At 31.4% G+C, this 23077-nt stretch overlaps 1 protein-coding gene across 1 annotated transcript in view; it reads right to left on the reverse strand.

The window, feature by feature from the left end:
* The window catches only part of LOC145246803 (uncharacterized), an 86952-nt gene that overhangs the window by 24926 nt on the left and 38949 nt on the right, over positions 1–23077 (reverse strand). Inside the window, exons 6-10 of the mRNA XM_080108603.1 lie at positions 21242–21346; positions 16552–16740; positions 6539–6640; positions 3884–4024; positions 3227–3323 (exon numbers count right to left, since the gene is read on the reverse strand). Coding sequence (XP_079964729.1) covers positions 3227–3323; positions 3884–4024; positions 6539–6640; positions 16552–16740; positions 21242–21346 — 634 coding nt within the window. The remainder of the gene's footprint in view (positions 1–3226; positions 3324–3883; positions 4025–6538; positions 6641–16551; positions 16741–21241; positions 21347–23077) is intronic.

Below are 23077 nucleotides of genomic sequence, written 5' to 3' on the forward strand. Positions count from 1 at the left end.
TTGCTTGCTATCGTCGTAAAAATCAAAATCAAACACCAGTAGAGATGGACTTCTTTGTTTATATAGCCTGTAAAATTTCAGCCATATCCAATCAAATTTAACCCCGCACATATGTCCACAAACGTAACATATAAAATGAAAACATTGAAAAAAGTGTTTCCCTTTTTGTCGTCATTTTTTTACCAATTTTTCATTTTTAACTTGGAGCATAAAAACATTGAACGCATAAAAGAAAAATAAATTAACATCATTGGAATGCTTATTTTATTCTCTTTCCATCAATATAATTCTTTTAAAAATTGACCAACAAATAAAAAAGATATAACTTGTTGAAGCACATTAGATATGTAATATTGCCGATGTCCACAAAAATACAGCATACGCTTGTAATGCTAATTATATATATATATATATAAAATTTGGTATTTATTTAGTTCAATCAAGACATATCGAAAAAAAAAAAATTATATTGTACGTACTTGTTACAGAATAAAGTTACGTACAAAAAAAAAAAAAAAATCACTTAATTTGATCAAGTATTTTTTTTTTTTTTTTTTTTTTTTACAGAAGAAAATCAAAAGAGAATAAGATCAACATTTTCTGGACAAGAAGGGGAAACACCAGGGAAGATAAACTTTAAGTAGTGATTAGAGTTATCGAAATTTGATGAGATTATTTTGAAACATGGACAGAAAAAATACCTAGATACAGAGTTTCTCTGTCCTTTTTTTCTTTAATTCTTTTCTTAATCACTTTAAGGCACCTCCTCCTCCTCCTCCTTGTCCGCAAAATAGGCAAGGTCGAAGCAACACAATCAACTAATTTTTTTGTATGAAAACTTTATTCCATAACGAGTACATGCAATATAATTTTTCTTCACTATTTTCATTTTTTAATGTCTTGATTAAACTAAACGAGTATCCAAAATTTTAAAGAAAACAAATATTAGCTAAATCTTAATTTTATTTCAAGCCGATAGAAGCTTTTCAAATGAGCAAGCTGTCGCCTGATTGAAAAATGAAAAAAAAATATGCCGCTTTGTTTTTAATAAGATGGAGGGAGAAGGAAATATTAAGATGGAGGGAGAAGGAAATATTAAGATGGTGGAAGAAGGAAATACCAACATTATTTTTCTTCTTTTAACTTTTATTTTTTTTCTGTTATACATCAAGCTTTCCTACAGAAATTGATCTTTCCTTTATGGACACAACATTTCAAATAAATAAAATAAATGGACAAACTGCAAACTAGAAAAGACAAAATTTTTCTTTTTTTCAATAACAGAAATTTTGTCAAAGTGAACAAATGAAATTATAATAGACAAATAATGAGGAGAGAACAGAAGGGGATGATAGACATGATGAGGGAGAGGTGGAAAGTTCACTGGTAAACGATAACATTTTTTTACTGAACATGAAAGTTTAAGGCAAAAAAGTTTATAGGAATGTTCCATTTGTTCGTTTCATCACGTTGTACACATATTAGATTCAGTTTATCTAAATAGTTGTGTGTTCAATTCCAGGATAAGGCAATGGAATTGATTCATTCAAGTTCTTGCAGACAGTACAGATGCAGAGTCATAAATTTAAAATAAAAATTACGAGATGTATTATTTGGAGTTATACTCACACCATTTAAACCAATGTCATCATTTTTTTGAACTAGGGAACATGTATGACATTTTAACTTTTTATTTAATCCAAATTGTTTCATTCTACCAGCCATAACCAGGTAGAAGTACCAATTTATATTATTTTTAGTTATTATCACCTATAGCAAAGATTGAACCCATAACCTACTGAAGACAATCACAAGCAAAACTAATTGCTAATCAATGCTTCTAAATGTTAGGCTATGAGTCCATAAGGATAATTCTAGTATGGATTTTGAGCTTAAATCCTTTATGACCTGAATTATGATGTAGATAATTGAAAACATATTTACTGTTAATTTTAGATGACGTCATACTGAAAGTAAGCAATGGACAATTGCAATCTGAAGATATTTGGCATCTACCCAGATACTGAACTAATCCGTACAAGGCATGTTTGAAGCAATTCCCACTTTATGCTGTTATATTCATTTATTTACGACTGAACAAATCAATTCAATCATCAGGTCATAAAAGGTTAAACATAATCTTGTTTAGGTATGTAACATCAACCAGAATTTTTAGCTTGTTCAAAATGTTTAAAGCCCATTAACTTAGAACAAGTTTTTTATGCCAAATTAATGGTTAAAGTTGTGCCAATTTTTGCATAAAATACTAATCCTTATAAATTCCTAACTGTGAATTGAATGGATACCATAATACTTGTTCAATGTATCTTATAACAAAGGTTCATACACAATTTCAGTTAGATCAGTCCAGTAGTTTCTGAGAAAAAGTGGAATGAAGAGATAAAGAAAAATATGATATAGATTACTATAGAATTGATACATATTTTATTATAACTCATATTACAATTTTCTTAGTAACTATCATTTCAGCCCGGTGTTGCCTGGGTGTTTGGAGGTGTATGTTGAGCAAAAAAAAAAAAAAAGCGGTCAATTTTTTTTTAACTTTGCCACCTAACCCTAACCCTAACCCCTTACCATTTATTGTTTTGGACTCAAATCAAGTTATTAAGTTAGATCCATGTCCAAGGAACCTATATCTAAAATTTCAAGTGTTTAGTTCCAAAATTGGTGGAAGACTTTGGTAGAGTTCTCTAAGGTCAAATCGTTGAACTTTGACCTCTTAACAGCCAAATTTCTGGCCAAAAACAGATTACAAAGATTTTCCCAAATCTCCATACCCTGTATATCAAATTTTGAGTCTGTAGACTGAAAATTGACAGAGTTATTGTGTCGGGAAATGTACACAGACACACACACAGACAGACAGTTTCACTTTTATAGATATATAGATTGTTGGTTTCCATATTGTTCTACCCTACTTTTCATGGAAAGAAAATCTTCCTTTTGTATATTTTTCTACATTTATATGCAATGACATACACAGTTCCTGGTCATGAGGTTTTTTGTGGTAGACTCAACTCAGACAAGATGTCTTAGAGAGAAAAGTCACTGCTGAATACTGTCATATGGATTACATATCGTCTGAATTTTTAAAATCTTCAGGTTTGGGAAAAAAACAAACAATACTTAACAACCTAGGTAAGAAGGACAGAAAACATTCAATCAGAATACAGATAAATAGTAACAAATGGCTTGAAACACTTACTTTAATTGAGATTCCAAAGAGTTCTCGACAAAATTCAAAGAGCGAATTAAGTATATGAGTCAGAGGTAGATACTGTGCAACTTGGCTTTCGTCAATTCTGATATAAAAAAAAAAAAGAAAGAAATGGTTTTGATTTTTTATAAAGAAGTGAATGCATTCACAAATGTAACAGAAGAAAATATTAAATGCAAAAATAAATTGAAAATAAAACATCTGACCACTCGATACCCCAGTACATCCAATTACAATTTGTCTAGCTTTAAAATGATTAAAATAGAGTAGGTTTTTTATTTTTCGGATAATTTTATAGTGATGGTCAGAATATTTTGCATATTTATTAAATTTATTTCTTTTTCAAAAATAAAACAAATTAAATTTGCTTTAAACAAAAAACAAATTGAATTTGTTAAAAAATAACAAGATTCTGGTGCACATGAAAACAAAAAATTTCCTTTTTGTCTGACATTTTTATGATTTGATGATGCAATGTTTGTAAGTATATCCTGAAATAGTTTCAAACTTTTAGCCACAGACACACAATTTCCTTCCTTTATATATAATAAATGTATTTATTTTCCTTAAAAGATAATTGTATACTTCTATATCTTTGTTCATGCAATTCTCTAATTCTGAAGTGAGAAAAAAAAAAGTTCAAACCCAAAATATTTCTTTTTGTGTCGCCTTCTCCAATAAGGAACATCCCAACATTCTAACTGATGAGGAAAACCTTCAGAAACAGCAAAATCTTGCAATTCATCCAATTCTTCCCTTGCAATTGGTTTAAAGTGATTCTTGAACCTAAAAAATCAATTGAGAAAAAAAAAATTCTTCAGAAACTTGAACATCCATACAAATAAAATGAAAGGTGCCGGTTATAGACTGATTATATTGATTGGATTTCAACTAAACTTCGCACACAAATAGCTTATGACAGAGATACTGAATGTTAGATGTCATCTTCGAAGATCATGAAAGGTCAAAAGAAGTTTTGAATCAAAAAGTCACAGAAATGAAAAAACACATCAAATAAAAAATGGTAAAAGGTCTCCAAATGATTTCCAAATGGTATGAACACTGCATGATAGATATTATTCATCATGCAACTTTGCCCCCCCTCCCCCACCAAATTTCATTATAGTAATCTGCGAGTCCAGATTCATGCAAATAAGTCAAAAAGGTTGACAAGATATAACTTTGTCGGAGTTGAATGTCAGATATTTTTCAGGATAAATCCTCAATGTAATTAGAGCAATATTGGCCAAATTATATGGAAAAACTCAAATGACCATTATGTAATTGATGTAATGAATACAAGTATATTTAGGTTCTTCCTTCTCAGAAGATTATGATCGGCTGATTAAACTATAATTACCAATTGATAGAGTCAGCTGAGACAGACGTCAAAGGTATGCTAAAGGTTTGTTGGAGAAATATTTTATTTGAAACTAGCTGTACCTGGCCACATGTTGCTGTTTTTAAATTTAAAAAAAAAAAAAAAGAAACAAAATTTAAGTTTTTTATGAGAAAGAATTAGTGTAGCAAACTTTATTTTTTCATTATAAAAATATATCCTTAGAGAGAGAGAGAGAGAGAGATGGGTGCGCTAAACAAATCTACTACTCTGAGGCTGACGTGTTTCTATGTCCGGGTGTTCATTATCTACCAAAATTTTGCTGTGTAGCAGTAATGTTAAATAGTAGAAAATCAACAGAAAAAGAAAACAATGTATTTTATTCCATGGTGTGTTTTGTTGGCATAATCTAAGAAAAAGAGCGCAGCAATATAGTCTGAGGTGAAAAATAGGTATCATTGCTACGCCATATTTGAATGTAGGTTAGCGTCAGTTTATTGATGTGAACACAGTTAATCCCGAATATAAGAATGGTCAGAGTTCAGCCAATCACAATGGATGGAATCAGATAGGGGAGACAATTGTGAATCGAAAAATGGAAAGAGTATGTTATGTGTATGTATGCAAAAACCAGTTAATAGTGGTGCAAGTACAATATCATAGGAAAATATAGAATTTGACTTGGTTTCAACTGGTAGCCGTGGGAGCACTAAATATTGAGAGAGAAAAATCGAAACTGCTTCCTTTGTAGATATGGTGATTGTGATGGTTTTGCTCATCAGATGTAATGTAGCATTTTATTATCACGAGCGAATGTGGCAGAAATGATGGTCGTAAGCTACATAAGATAGTGGCTATCAGGGTAGATGTATTGAATTTGTATGTGGCATCTGTTGTTGCAAACCTATGGTACTTTGGTCCAGAGGGGAATTTCTGCAATCAAAATAGTATATATGGTAAAAAAAAAAAAAGTATGAAAGCTGAATATTGTTTATCATTACTATGGACTTTTTTTACTAACCATATAACAGAATATCACTTTGTTTTTATGGCCCCTTCTTTCCATTTTTCCCTCTAATATAGTCGGAAGAAGGTGAAATGTTGGAAAGTTCTCTGAATTAGTGTCTATATACAGGGCTTTAATTTCCTTTAAATCGGATACATACATTTTAAGTTTGAAAGGTGTTCTGCCCCAATGGGTCACATAGAGGTAGAGGCATATAAAGGGTAATGGAATAGAGATTCAAGACCACTTTCATTTTCTTTCTCAGAAAAGATCTAAATTTTATGAAAATAATATATATTATAGTTTATGTGGTTATGTTTTCATAGACTGCTTAGAGCTTCAGTAATACTGCTATTGTTTTCTCTGGTAAATTTTACATGAGAATACATTTTACATAGATTCTCTAATCTCTCTTTCTATATAAGGAACACACAGACATTGCTTTATATATATATATATATATATATATATATATATATATATATATATATCAGATTATTGTTTCATCAATATACCCAGCAACTGGCATTCTGTCATTTCTCCATCTCTCATCACACACTAAAAAAGTCCCATCACAACAATGATGTGGGTGGTGGAAGCAGGTATGGAACACTGGAAGTCTGCAACTGCACTCAGACGGAGGGTCTAAGATGTTCACTCTCTAGTGATTGTTATGACACTAGAGTTCGGCAGCTGGGTCCATGACTGGGCTCATCTATTGAGGTCCACTGCAACCTACTCCACATGGAGAAACCTCTAGGAAAAGTGGGGTAAGCCTTGTTACAGCAAACATGTCTGCCTAGATTATCATCACTGATGGACATCCCATTAATGCAGTCACAAGAACCATTGTCCCATAAATGGCCAAACTTATATTTTGGGGTTTGCATTCAACTTTCTTAACACAACATGACATATTTCTCATAGTAATAAAAGACATTAAAATGATACTTACATTTCTAGCATATTGAGAACATTCTCTACGGATCCGGCCATTTTAGTCTCCATAGACATTTGAGCAAAATTGTCATAGCCCAATATATTAGAAACATCCCTCCTGAAAGGAAAAAAACAAAAACAAGATCCATCTTGAAATATCAAGTTGAATATAGATTTAAAAATTATGTAATGAGATGGGTTTTATTTAATTTAGTTTAAATAAAACAATTCTCATTACATAGTTTTCCCAATTTTGGGGAGAAGAGAAAACATTTGGCTAATTTTTATCTCAAATTCACCATCATCTGTCCATGAGGCAAAGTGTACAAGATTAAACAAAAATATGCACACAAAACTTGCATATATTGGCTAGTATTAAATAATTTTTAATATTCAGAAAATTAATTCTTAGAATACAATGTAATATCTGTGAGAACTGTGACATAGTTTTGGTTACAGACATGCAGATAGAAAATATCTATTATAGATGATATATACATCCTGGGATTAATCCTAAAAAAAGGATTCATTTTAAAAATTTAGTAAGGGTAAAGGTGTCTAATACATATGGTTCAAATTTTATGCAAATTGTAAAAAAATTTGAAGGCATTATTTTGTAAAGTTAATTTGAAAATTTTGGCAAACAATAATAATATAAAATATTTTAATAAATGATTAAAATCTTTTTTTCTTTTTCTGAGAGTTTCAGTGTATGACACTTTTTTCAAAGAGGACTTTTTTGTTGTTTTCACTGAAAATCTCAGGAAAAAAAAAAAAAAGAATTTAATCATTTCTATATAAATAAAACAGTAGAAGTGTGTGTGTGTAAATATTAAATCCTTAAACTACGGGTCACATAAAACTGAAATTAACAAGAAATAGTAATCATGCACTAAGGATGGTTTATAATGAGTAAAATCTTTGTTTGGATGGATGAATAACATGTACAGACATACACTTGTGCCCGATATTATTCATACCCCACCTTGAAAATTGAGTTTATTATGTGTAACTTTGTAAGAATTTATTGTTTACGTCCATATCGATACATATTCTTAATAAACCTCTTCTGATCATTTTCGTCATTTTAAAATCTCGGGATACTTGTAATAAAAGAAATATACAGCTATTTATAAAATCTGCAATGTTCAAAAATAATCATACCCCCTTATTTTTTCAGTATTAATCGAATTTCTGACTGTTTGTTTCCTGTTTGATTCTTATTTTGAATGCTTTTATACAACCTTTGATTAATTTCATTTCGTTTTTTGCATTTTTCAGAAATTAAAATGATATCTACTGAAAACCAATAAAAGAATAAAAATTATTAGAATGGGGAAGAAAAAAGAGCTTAGTAATGATCTTAGGACTAAAATTGCGAATTCACATAAGGATGGTTTAGGTTACAAGTCAATTTCCAAGAAATTTGAGGTCCCTACAGCAACAGTACAGAGCATCATCAAAAAATTCCAGAGCCACCACACAACAAACAACTTGATTGGTAGAGGAAGGAAAAGGAAACTGTCTGCTAGAGCCACCAGGAATATTGTAAGAAGTGTTAATGCAAATCCAACCACCACTACTAAGGACATTTTAGAAAATCTGGAGTCTTCTGGCATAAAAATATCAAGGCAAACATTGCAAAGGACTCTGCATGAAAATGGTCTGAAAGGAAGAAGACCAAGAAGGACTCCATTGCACACCGGAAAACACCTTGCAGCACATCTAAAGTTTGCTAGGACCCATGTAAATTCTCCAGAGTCCGTTTTCTCAAGTATTTTGTGGACTGACGAAACAAAAATTGAATTGTTTGGCCATATGGATGCTTCTTACGTTTGGAGGAAGAAAGGAGAAGCTTACAACCCAAAGAACACCATACCCACGATGAAACATGGTGGTGGTAGCCTAATGTTTTGGGGCTCCTTTTCGGCTAGTGGTCCAGGTAGTTTGGTCAAGATAGATGGAACCATGAAGAAGGAGCAATATTTGGAGATACTCCAGAAAAACATTAGACAGGATGCGGAGAATCTCCATTTAGGACCAAACTGGGTCCTTCAACAGGATAATGATCCAAAACATACTGCCAAAATAGTCAAGAAATGGTTTGAGGATAATCAAATTAATGTTTTGGAATGGCCTTGCCAGAGTCCCGACCTGAACCCTATCGAAAACCTCTGGCACATATTGAAAACTGAGGTTAAAAAGCGGAAACCTAGAAATTTGAGGGATTTGGAGAACTACTGCATTGAAGAATGGTCAAAAATCAGTGTTGATGCTTGTAAAAACCTTGTTGATAAATATCCAAAATGGTTACAGGCAGTTATTAAGAATAAAGGGCATGCTATTGACTATTAGTAAGAGAGGTATGAATAATTTTGAACTAGTGCCATTATTGTTTTTCTTTGTATAATGTTTCAAACTTGGATAATTTATTTATTTGTTGAGTTTAAATTAAATGCCTATGCTTGATTTATTGTCTGAAATCCCTTTAATATTGTCTACCTTCTGGTTTGAGCAATATTCTTATAGAAATCTCAAAGATCCGAGGGGTATGAATAATATCGGGCACAAGTGTATATCAGCAAGTTGAAACACAAACTCTACATTTCATCTTGCTGACATTTTTACTTCTTTCTCAACTTTACTTCTCAACTTTACTTCTCTACTTTATTTCTCAACTTTACTTCTCTACTTTATTTCTCAACTTTACTTCTCTACTTTATTTCTCAACTTTACTTCTCTACTTTATTTCTCAACTTTACTTCTCAACTTTACTTCTCTACTTTATATCTCAACTTTATTTCTCAACTTTACTTCTCTACTTTATTTCTCAACTTTATTTCTCAACTTTACTTCTCTACTTTATTTCTCAACTTTACTTCTCTACTTTATTTCTCTACTTTATTTCTCAACTTTACTTCTCAACTTTACTTCTCTACTTTATTTCTCAACTTTACTTCTCAACTTTACTTCTCTACTTTATTTCTCAACTTTACTTCTCTACTTTATTTCTCAACTTTACTTCTCTACTTTATTTCTCTACTTTATTTCTCAACTTTACTTCTCTACTTTATTTCTCAACTTTACTTCTCTGCTTTATTTCTCAACTTTACTTCTCAACTTTACTTCTCTACTTTATTTCTCAACTTTACTTCTCAACTTTACTTCTCTACTTTATTTCTCTACTTTACTTCTCAACTTTACTTCTCTACTTTATTTCTCAACTTTACTTCTCTACTTTACTTCTCTACTTTATTTCTCAACTTTACTTCTCAACTTTACTTCTCTACTTTATTTCTCAACTTTACTTCTCAACTTTACTTCTCTACTTTATATCTCAACTTTATATCTCAACTTTATTTCTCAACTTTATTTCTCAACTTTACTTCTCAACTTTACTTCTCTACTTTATTTCTCTACTTTATTTCTCAACTTTACTTCTCTACTTTATTTCTCAACTTTACTTCTCAACTTTACTTCTCAACTTTACTTCTCAACTTTACTTCTCAACTTTACTTCTCAACTTTATTTCTCTACTTTATTTCTCAACTTTACTTCTCTACTTTATTTCTCAACTTTATTTCTCAACTTTACTTCTCAACTTTACTTCTCTACTTTATTTCTCAACTTTACTTCTCAACTTTACTTCTCAACTTTACTTCTCTACTTTATTTCTCAACTTTATTTCTCAACTTTACTTCTCTACTTTATTTCTCAACTTTACTTCTCAACTTTACTTCTCAACTTTACTTCTCAACTTTACTTCTCAACTTTACTTCTCTACTTTATTTCTCAACTTTACTTCTCAACTTTACTTCTCTACTTTACTTCTCTACTTTATTTCTCAACTTTACTTCTCAACTTTACTTCTCTACTTTATATCTCAACTTTATTTCTCAACTTTACTTCTCTACTTTATTTCTCAACTTTATTTCTACACCTTTACTTCTCTACTTTATTTCTCAACTTTACTTCTCTACTTTATTTCTCAACTTTACTTCTCTACTTTATTTCTCAACTTTACTTCTCAACTTTACTTCTCTACTTTATTTCTCAACTTTACTTCTCAACTTTACTTCTCAACTTTACTTCTCTACTTTATTTCTCAACTTTACTTCTCTACTTTATTTCTCAACTTTACTTCTCAACTTTACTTCTCTACTTTATATCTCAACTTTACTTCTCTACTTTATTTCTCAACTTTATTTCTACACCTTTACTTCTCTACTTTATTTCTCAACTTTACTTCTCTACTTTATTTCTCAACTTTACTTCTCAACTTTACTTCTCTACTTTATTTCTCAACTTTACTTCTCTACTTTATTTCTCAACTTTACTTCTCTACTTTATTTCTCAACTTTATATCTCAACTTTATTTCTCAACTTTACTTCTCTACTTTATTTCTCAACTTTATTTCTCAACTTTACTTCTCTACTTTATTTCTCAACTTTACTTCTCTACTTTATTTCTCAACTTTACTTCTCAACTTTACTTCTCTACTTTATTTCTCAACTTTACTTCTCAACTTTACTTCTCTACTTTATTTCTCAACTTTACTTCTCTACTTTACTTCTCAACTTTACTTCTCTACTTTATATCTCAACTTTACTTCTCTGCTTTATTTCTCAACTTTACTTCTCTACTTTATTTCTCTACTTTATTTCTCAACTTTACTTCTCTACTTTATTTCTCAACTTTACTTCTCTACTTTATTTCTCAACTTTACTTCTCTACTTTACTTCTCAACTTTACTTCTCAACTTTACTTCTCTACTTTATTTCTCAACTTTACTTCTCAACTTTACTTCTCTACTTTATTTCTCAACTTTACTTCTCTACTTTATTTCTCAACTTTACTTCTCTACTTTATATCTCAACTTTATATCTCAACTTTACTTCTCTGCTTTATTTCTCAACTTTACTTCTCTACTTTATTTCTCAACTTTACTTCTCAACTTTATTTCTCAACTTTACTTCTCAACTTTACTTCTCTACTTTACTTCTCTACTTTATTTCTCAACTTTACTTCTCAACTTTACTTCTCTACTTTATTTCTCAACTTTACTTCTCAACTTTACTTCTCTACTTTATTTCTCAACTTTACTTCTCAACTTTACTTCTCAACTTTACTTCTCTACTTTATTTCTCAACTTTACTTCTGTACTTTATTTCTCAACTTTACTTCTCAACTTTACTTCTCTACTTTATTTCTCAACTTTACTTCTCTACTTTATTTCTCAACTTTATATCTCAACTTTATTTCTCAACTTTACTTCTCAACTTTACTTCTCTACTTTACTTCTCTACTTTACTTCTCAACTTTACTTCTCTACTTTATTTCTCAACTTTACTTCTCTACTTTATTTCTCAACTTTACTTCTCTACTTTATTTCTCAACTTTACTTCTCTACTTTATTTCTCAACTTTACTTCTCAACTTTACTTCTCTACTTTATTTCTCAACTTTACTTCTCTACTTTATTTCTCAACTTTACTTCTCAACTTTACTTCTCAACTTTACTTCTCTACTTTATTTCTCAACTTTACTTCTCTACTTTATTTCTCAACTTTACTTCTCAACTTTACTTCTCTACTTTATATCTCAACTTTATTTCTCAACTTTACTTCTCTACTTTATTTCTCAACTTTATTTCTCAACTTTACTTCTCTACTTTATTTCTCAACTTTACTTCTCTACTTTATTTCTCAACTTTACTTCTCAACTTTACTTCTCTACTTTATATCTCAACTTTATTTCTCAACTTTACTTCTCTACTTTATTTCTCAACTTTATTTCTCAACTTTACTTCTCTACTTTATTTCTCAACTTTACTTCTCAACTTTACTTCTCTACTTTATTTCTCAACTTTACTTCTCTACTTTATTTCTCAACTTTACTTCTCTACTTTATTTCTCAACTTTACTTCTCAACTGTACTTCTCTACTTTATTTCTCAACTTTACTTCTCAACTTTACTTCTCTACTTTATTTCTCAACTTTACTTCTCAACTTTACTTCTCTACTTTATTTCTCAACTTTACTTCTCTACTTTATTTCTCAACTTTACTTCTCTACTTTACTTCTCTACTTTATTTCTCAACTTTACTTCTCAACTTTACTTGTCTACTTTATATCTCAACTTTATATCTCAACTTTATATCTCAACTTTATTTCTCAACTTTACTTCTCAACTTTACTTCTCAGCTTTACTTCTCAACTTTACTTCTCTACTTTACTTCTCAACTTTACTTCTCAACTTTACTTCTCTACTTTATTTCTCTACTTTATTTCTCAACTTTACTTCTCAACTTTACTTCTCAACTTTATTTCTCAACTTTACTTCTCTACTTTACTTCTCAACTTTACTTCTCAACTTTATTTCGCAAGTTTACTTCTCAACTTTACTTCTCAACTTTACTTCTCAACTTTACTTCTCAACTTTACTTCTCAACTTTACTTCTCAACTTTACTTCTCTACTTTATTTCTCAACTTTACTTCTCTACTTTATTTCTCAACTTTACTTCTCAACTTTACTTCTCAACTTTATTTCGCAAGTTTACTTCTCAACTTTACTTCTCAACTTTATTTCTCAACTTTACTTCTCAACTTTACTTCTCAACTTTATTTCTCAACTTTACTTCTCAACTTTATTTCTCAACTTTACTTCTCTACTTTATTTCTTGCTTTACTTCTAAGCTTTATTTCTGGCTTTACTTCTCAGCTCGACCACACGTTGATCATAATCAGCCATTTCTCGTCTTCAACTTTTCACAATGACATCTCCTGCCCACGTGATGTCCTTTTTTTCTTTTTCTTCAGATGCAAGCTTGAGCACACTTGTCAATTTGAATACACATTCAAACTCTGCTCCTGCTGCTAATACAATCACTTGCCATCTATCCTTTCGCTGCTGCTGATATTTTCATATGTGCTCATATGCGCTCTGTTACATGACAACAGCGTCAATACTTTTCTCTTTCTACAATGGCTGACTTCTTGGAGCTAATGCCATCAGCAAAATAAAAATAAAAAACCAAAAAAACACTCTTCTTTCAAAAGGGTGTCTTACATCAAGTCCGAGAAAAAAAAAAAATGATTTTAATCTCTATATAAATAAAATGAACTCATTTTTCCCCGTCTGATTTTGACATTAATAGGATTAAAAATCAAGATATTTCATGCAAATATAATATGCACAAACGGCAGAACAATATCTGAGGTGTGTTATAGGCTTATTATTTCTCAAATTCCTCGATAATCTTAGATTTCTATACTTTTTCTGCTGAGAAGTCACGGCCAAAATCGGTTAGGATCAATGGAAGTGGTAAAATATTTTCTCTCTAATAAATTCCTCCTCCCCCTGCCACCACTTAACACCGTTTGGGGATCGTTCACAAGGAACAGTTGAGAAGAGAACACCGGTTTGGCTTCGTAGTTCTTTCATGTGAAGTTATTTAAAATCACTAAACTAAGCTGCAGTGCTCTGTGGCGTAGTGGTTAGCGTGCTGGACAATTCACATTATATTTTCACGTTCGCGCCGACCTACCGTAGTCGTTTTTTTTTTTTCCTAAACAACTGGAATGGACTTTTCTTGGTGGCCGAACTGTTAACGTTGTAGATGTTTTTTGTTTTTTTTTCACACTTTATTTTCCTACTTTTACTCATGACTCCGGGTTTGATCCTTCCTACTTACCTACCATAACATTTTTTAACCCCCCCCCCCCCCGTCCCGGAAACAAACACTCGGGCAACGCCGGGTACCCCCGCTAGTTATTTAATAAAATATTGTATAACATTTGATTTTCTAAAATTTTCAATACAATCTAGCAAATACATGAATTTAAACAAAAAAAAAGCAACCATACAATAGTGCTGCAATGTCAATCATGTTCACTTTTAAATTTTTATTTACTTAATAATTGTAACTTTTGTTATATTTATCTTTGAAAAAATTTGGAACTAAAACAAGGGATAAATGCCAGCAACTACCATTGGAAAAACAAAGTAAAATTAAACATTGAAGGTTAAAAAGCTCAAAACACTGAATAAAATAAAGCAAACAATAATGCATCCAGAAATAATTTGCATAATTGTCTTCATAACTTGATTGTTCGTTAGCGTTTTTTGTTACATGACATAACCATATTAACGTTTGTTACAAGACATAACCATATTAACGTTTGTTACAAGACATAACCATATTAACATTTGTTACAAGACATAACCATATTAACGTTTGTTACAAGACATAACCATATTAACGTTTGTTACAAGACATAACCATATTAACGTTTGTTACAAGACATAACCATATTAACGTTTGTTTACAAGACATAACCATATTAACGTTTGTTACAAGACATAACCATATTAACGTTTGTTACAAGACATAACCATATTAACGTTTGTTACAAGACATAACCATATTAACGTTTGTTACAAGACATAACCATATTAACGTTTGTTACAAGACATAACCATATTAACGTTTGTTACAAGACATAACCATATTAACGTTTGTTTACAAGACATAACCATATTAACGTTTGTTACAAGACATAACCATATTAACGTTTGTTACAAGACATAACCATATTAACGTTTGTTACAAGACATAACCATATTAACGTTTGTTACAAGACATAACCATATTAACGTTTGTTTACAAGACATAACCATATTAACGTTTGTTACAAGACATAACCATATTAACGTTTGTTACAAGACATAACCATATTAACGTTTGTTACAAGACATAACCATATTAACGTTTGTTACAAGACATAACCATATTAACGTTTGTTACAAGACATAACCATATTAACGTTTGTTACAAGACATAACCATATTAACGTTTGTTACAAGACATAACCATATTAACGTTTGTTACAAGACATAACCATATTAACGTTTGTTACAAGACATAACCATATTAACGTTTGTTACAAGACATAACCATATTAACGTTTGTTACAAGACATAACCATATTAACGTTTGTTACAAGACATAACCATATTAACGTTTGTTACAAGACATAACCATATTAACGTTTGTTACAAGACATAACCATATTAACGTTTGTTACAAGACATAACCATATTAACGTTTGTTACAAGACATAACCATATTAACGTTTGTTACAAGACATAACCATATTAACGTTTGTTACAAGACATAACCATATTAACGTTTGTTACAAGACATAACCATATTAACGTTTGTTACAAGACATAACCATATTAACGTTTGTTACAAGACATAACCATATTAACGTTTGTTACAAGACATAACCATATTAACGTTTGTTACAAGACATAACCATATTAACGTTTGTTACAAGACATAACCATATTAACGTTTGTTACAAGACATAACCATATTAACGTTTGTTACAAGACATAACCATATTAACGTTTGTTACAAGACATAACCATATTAACGTTTGTTACAAGACATAACCATATTAACGTTTGTTACAAGACATAACCATATTAACATCAGCGTATGCAGCACACAAAACATTCCCTTGTAACAATGGTTATAATGCTCGACTTTCACTACTACTAAAATTTTTTTTTTTTGCATGAGTGGTTCATTTCTTGTCTCATTCTAACATTAAAAGACTCCACTAAATATCTGCGAAAGAACATCTTCAACATGATGACATGATGACAATGCCATCATAAGTTTGATGTGCATCTGAAAACTGGAAGAAAAGATCAATTGTGTTTTGTCAGAAACTCTATATTGGTGAATTTACACACTCTGCATCTCAGCTGATTTGGACATGTAAAGCCACCATTAACTCCATAACAAACCTGGATATCCAGGTCACTAGAGAGCATAGTAGACCGAAGAACTTATGGTTTGAGTGCGTAAAAAGCAACATAACAGTATGTAACCTGACTGATTGCAATCCCTTACCTCGGACTGCATAAACCAAGTTTGTGTCTGAACATTCACAACATGCTAAATACCAAAAATGCATGAAGAATGACAACATAAAATCAAAAAAAAAAAAGTTTACCTGAGTGTTCTTATTTCAGAAATGATTTTATGGTTGCCGAGATCTTTTTCTTGTTGCATGGGTCCTGCTCGTGTATTGTACGCTTGCCACACATTCCATCTTAATGTCCGATTGTGACAATGTTCCAGGAATGCCTGATAGATTTGATGATGCAGAGTTACTTGCCATGGCCCAACTTTTGGATTATTTCTAACAAAATTCAAAATACACAAATGTTGAAGTGAAAAAGCAAAAAAACATTCTATTTTAAAAACATTATCAACAAAAAAACAGTGATTTTTGCTATGAAGGGTGTTGATTATATCATTATAAACTCGATTATATTGATTGGATTTCAATCAAACTTAACACACAAATGTTAGATGTCATCCTTGAGGATCACAAAAGGTAACAAACTAGATTTTGTTTTCTACTTTAACTTTCATTGGCAAGGTTTTATAACATTGTGTGACAAACAGAACTCAAAGACTCAACTTCATGGAAGTCTTAAGTGTCCACACAGTTACAAGTGTAGTCCTAGGCGGTTCAGCTTGAACATTCACAAAAGTTCTGCGACACAGTTTCAGTCACTTTCACGAAGACAGGGTTGATATGACGCAGTGTGCACAGTTTGACGATCTTCCCTCTCTTCTCCCGATGAACAGATCATTCAACTTGGTTGTTTTTCTTTAAGTTCACTTGCAAGTAATAATCGACACTGACTCTGGTTGTAGATTTCGTATGAAATTAATTATTCACAAGAAGAGAAAAATAAAAATAATTATGTAGTTTTTCACAGGAGAAACAAAATAAAAAGAATAAAAATGTTGATTATAATTTCTCTCCCTGGTAGTTTGATAGTATTCAAATAGAGCTCTTTTTTTATTTTTACAACCAATTCCTTGCTTATCAGACGGGTGCTTTCATGGGGTGGTATGGGGCAGTGGACAGACTTCCGAGTTCAACAGACTCTGAAACTTAAGTTCCAAACTTAACTCCAGACTAATTTTCCCAGTCTGCAGTGCGTTATGTATGGAGGGGTGATGTACGTCGGAGCGGACATAAGTTTCCCATCTAACCAACCCTCGCTCGCTGCGTCACACTCTAGTTCACCCTGATTGGTGAATCAGTCAACTCCCCTACAAATCTCAATCAGGTAACTTTTCACAGTACAAAAGGTTCTCATCAACAATTTTCTCATGTACCTGACGATTTTGGTCAACTTCTAGCCCAAACAATCGGTTAGATACCTCCAAATAATCACTTTTACAACAATATTGTTTCATATTTTTTACTTTGTTTTTTCTGTTACAAAGAAAATGCATTTCACATTGGCAACCACGCCATCTCTCTTTTCAGCTGGCAGGGTTACCTGCTATCCTCTAGGATCTGCCATTAAAATAAAAAGGCTCTAATTCATCTCTCACTGGCCCCTTTTTGGGGCAATTTTCAACCATAGCTCTAATTCAGCTCTCCTTAACCTCCTCATGGCTGGTTGAGTCACAGTTTGAGGGGAGCGGTATATCAACCCTTTTTGAATTATTTAATGCTAAATCTATACCATTTAAAGTTCAAAATGATGATAATCAACTTCAAAATGGACTTATTTTCAAGTAAAAAAATTAATCAACTTGAAAATGGAACAATCAACTTCAAAATGAGAAATAATCAGCTTAAAATTGAGAATTAATATAATACAAATAAATTTAGTATTTATTCTTTTATTTTTACTTCAAAAGAGATACAAAATAAAACGCTCCAAAGATATTCATTAAAATTCAATTAAAATCTAAGTTAATTTTAGAGGGAAGTAACCTCTGTATTCCAGATATGAATTTAGTGCAAGTCTCAAGGGAAATATTATTAACAGCCTTGGAGATCATCGCTTCTAATTTGCTGAGGCGAAATTCTTTAGCTTTTAAAGACCCCTGACCATCACCCTTTAAAATCCCAACAATTGAGTTTGCCATACTTCTTTTTACGTCAGCTTTTATGACTGACCAAACCTTTTCAATCGGATTTAACATTGAACTATGGGTGCAAGTTTCAAATTTGGTTTTGTGAAAATTCATTCTCCCCAACAACTTCTTCAGGGGCATTATCAATAACTAAGATAACACCTCTTTCATAAATTTCATTCGCTTTTCTAAGGCATCTCTCTGATCCATTCTTTTGCATCCTCTTTTTTGAAAGAACCTCTTCTAATTTTATGATGAATTAATCCATTGCGCTTTTTTAGAGTGACCTTCTCTTCTTGAAATATGGAGATTAAAATTAGTTTCATCCACATAAAGAATTGTCAGACTTTGGGATTGAAATTCTAATAAATCTGTGTAATTCTTTCGTTTCACCTTATCGATGTTATTATTGACAGCTTCTGGTTCATAATGAAACACTTTTAAAGTAAAAGCCATCGAGTCCAAGTGCATTCTTATGCACTCTTGTCACACGAATCTCATAATTTTCGATAAATTTGTGATGTCTTGGAGTGTGATCCTAGGATAGTCTTCAATTAATTTGGCTATAAAATTCTTACGCTCTTGCGTAATTTTATATTTTCTTGCTTCTCTCCTAGAATCAATCTTATTAGCACCCTGGTGTATCCAACGGTACGCACCACTTTTTCTTGCCAAGTCTTTCGAATTTCCTGCTGCAGCAGGTGCAGCTAAAATTTGGGCCCTTTTTTCGACAGCCACAGTTTTCTTGAGGTAAGTCATTTTTGGATTTGGAGCTGTTGCTTCTACAGCTCCTTTTGTAAAGGTTTCTCCAACATCATGATGAAACATCATTTTTTGCCGATACAGGACTTTTTTTCTCTTACTTTTACGCTAGGTCCACCTAATGTTTTCTTGGCTTCTAAGTTGTTTATATTTCATGTTTTTTTCTTCATATATATATATATATATATATATATATATATATATATATATATATACACACATATATAAAGAAAAACACCCAGTTAATTTCCTTACTCATGGGCTAAATTGATTGAAAAAAAAAAAAAAAAAAGAAAAAAAGGATACTTGTACAGTTTAATCAAGACATTAAAAAATGACAATATCAAAAAAAGTTATATTGTACATATCTGTTTTGGACTGAAGATCTCAAAAAAAAAAAAAAAAAAAAATTCACTTAATTTGATTGAGTAGTTTTTTTTACAGCAGAAAAACACATTTTTATGGCAGCACGCTGAAGGTAGCCATGTTTGAATTGTTAGAACATGCCACATGGAGATAACTCCCTTCCCATCTTAAATATTAGCTTTACTTCCTAAAAATCGAAACATGGCTACCTTTTGCTCAGTATCATAACAAATTGTTTTTTTTTGCTGTAAAAAAAAAAAAAAAAACTACTTGATTGAGTGAAATTTTTTTTCCAGAGAACTTCATTCCATAACGGATACATAAAATATAACTTTTTTCAACATTTTTATTTTTCAAACTGTGAATCTATACTTTCTAGACAAGTGCTTAGACTATTTGGGAATACTACAATTAGGTTTAAGGTTCCTAAATTTCATACTAAAATTATCCCCTGGCCTAATCGTTAAAAGTGTTGGTTAAAAATCAGTCTTGTGTAAGTACAATAATTCAATAGAATAATACAACACTTCTACATAGGAATGAAAGAGTTTTTTAAAAAGATGAACAGTACAAGTAAGTTTCTGAATTTTTGTGATGAGGATTGATAATTCATATTATTTGGATTATTCAGACTACTGTTTTCAGTTGAGTGTTAATACTTTTGTTAATATGACCTCAGGTGTATTGAACTCTGAAATCTTTCTATCGAATGCAACACTTTATTTAAGAGAATAGCATGCTCCTGTTCCATCAACCATGACTGGGTAGGAGTTTAATTCACAACTGAATGTGTTGCTCACACTGATGGTTAAAACTTCAACCTCCAGAACTTTAAATTGAATTTTACCAACTACTTTATCCACTATACCACGCATCCTTGTAGACAATTCTAGTATTAGTTTTCGGAGTCATAAACCTATTTTTGTTTCAATCTTAATACGTGTCACTATACATCACTATTTATTACTACAGATTACTATATATATATATATATATATATATATATATATATATATATAATTATAAAACTCAATTGACCTTGTAACGGGTGTTGTAACCCAACATCCGGTTTATGACTTCCGGTTGTGCATGCGTACATAATCAATGTGACGATGAAACGTATTGTTTTACTGTGTACGTTTTCAGCATCCTAATATTTTTTTTTTTGTGTTTAAATTTCATTCATATTTTTATTTTGTGCTTGTTTTTATTTTAAATTTATTTTATTTTAAATTCATTTTTATTTTATTTCATTTTAAATTCATTTTTATTTTATTTCATTTTAAATTCATTTTTATTTTATTTTTATTTTGTTTTTTCTACTAAATATTTCTTTTGTACATTTATAATAAAAAATGCTTATGCAACTATTTCAGTGGACAAAGGACTTTGATTCTTCTCATAATTTCCTAAAGAACGAAAAATACTTGCATCTACGATGCAATGTAGTGCTTGTCATCAGGAGATGACTCTCAAAGTATTGTGACACAAAGATTTTTTGGTGCAAAATTCATAAGATTTCTGCTTCTTAGAAAGGCAACAACTGAGTAGCAAACATTTTGTATGGTCAATTTAGAGAGGAATTTGATGAAGAAAAAAGAGCAAAAAATTAAATTACTACTTACTTGTCTGATGCCATCAATGTCATGATGGCTGGCGACATGTCTTTCACAAAACTGTAGTCTGTCACCCACTGAGAAAATAAATTTTGACACACCATAACTTTACTCCTAAAAAGAAAAAAAAAAAGAAATGAGTAAATATTAAGCTCATTCTTTTTATTGTTTAATAGATTTAACATTTACAGATGATATTTATTCACAATATTTAATTGGTAATTTTATTTTTGCTTTCATTATTAGTTTGAAAACAGCGACTATATTTCAAATTTTTTTTTTTATTCAGAATAATTGATTAGACAATTTTGAACTATATTTGTAAAAGTGATGCTGAGATGGTGGTTTTAGACTTCCTCATCATCAGTAAAATGATGATAGAAAACAGTCAGAAAGAAACAAAAATATTTCAGATTCAACTACGATGTGACATCAGAGAGAAAACTGCATAATCGATGATCTAATGCAATGAGAACACAGAACTTTGTTGAGAAGGTAACATTACATCATCCCATGTCTGCCCAAAGAGGCTCAGTTGGAGCACTGATAGCTACACTTACATTCTGAATGAGATAGTGAAAGTCTGGCTCAACCTTGGATCAGCTGCAGGTATACATGCCATCAAAACGAAGCACCTTGTCATACCAGCGGGAAGACGTAGGCTGTCAGAACTTGTCAATCACACTTCACCTGACATGTAGCCTTGCAGTTTACCTGACTCCAATCCCATCAACTTGTTTGTGTGAGATGCAGTGAAACAAAACAGATACAACTGCAACACAAAAGACTAATTAATGGCCAGAAAGGCTTGGAAGGGGGAAGATATCTATGTCAGATAAAAGCCTATGGTTGGTTCTGAGGCCACTTCAAATCAAAGGTAGAAAATCTCATAGAAACAAACTACCTCAAATTTGATGGAAAAAAAACACTACTGTGCAACAAATAAGAACAGATATCGCCATCACCTGAATATTTACTTGATTACTACAATGATAATCTAACATCTCTGCGTCACGTGATTAACCTGAGGGAGTGATTTATCCCTCATTGGGGAGCCGGATAACTATGCTAAGATAGCTTTAATGGATCCCGGGCAACGGTGGATATCCCAAAGACTTAAAGTAGAAGATATGGATATATATTTTATTTCATTGTCAAAATAGATATATTTTGCTTTATTGCTTGGAAATCAGAGATATATTGTTATTCGAAAATGACAGGAAATGTTAAAATGATAGCATTGACTTTGTCTGGCCCGACAGACTCAGTACCAGGTGTTCTGACTGACAGCCGATGAACTCTGGGGGTCATGGGAAAAGATATCATATTTTGGTCTCAGATTACAAAGCTGGAAATATTGATGAATTGCACACCCGCAAATTTGGATTCCCCAGATGCGTGGCGTGACTCGATTGTCTCCCCCACACTTGATCTTACTATATAGTGCTAATGCCGCTTGAAATTAGTCAGATTGACGCCGAATCTTGAGATAAACACATTGCCCCGTCTGAGTTTTGTCTCCAAAGAGAAGAGAGATATGAGACTTTTAAAACTTACTAAGAACTGAACAATATATTTGTAAAAAGTCTGTAATATATTTTATGAAATCAGAATAGAATTCAAGCGTCTGTTATCTTTCTTGCCTGCGTGAGTTTTGTTATTCGTTTTCAGCATACCAGGGTTCAATGTGACGGCCCCTCGAAGTACCAGACGACACGAGCCAAAGTTTTCAAGACGATCGGGGGTCCTTACGTAACTTCACCCGAGAGGGCGTTACAAATATTAGTAACACCCTCTCTGTTCAGTTCTTAGTAAGTTTTAAAAGTCTCAAATCTCTCTTCTCTT

The sequence above is a fragment of the Euprymna scolopes genome, chromosome 24 (genome assembly GCF_053919585.1).
Source record: "Euprymna scolopes isolate OS-2025 chromosome 24, ASM5391958v1, whole genome shotgun sequence".
Classification (NCBI taxonomy): Eukaryota; Metazoa; Mollusca; class Cephalopoda; order Sepiida; family Sepiolidae; genus Euprymna; species Euprymna scolopes.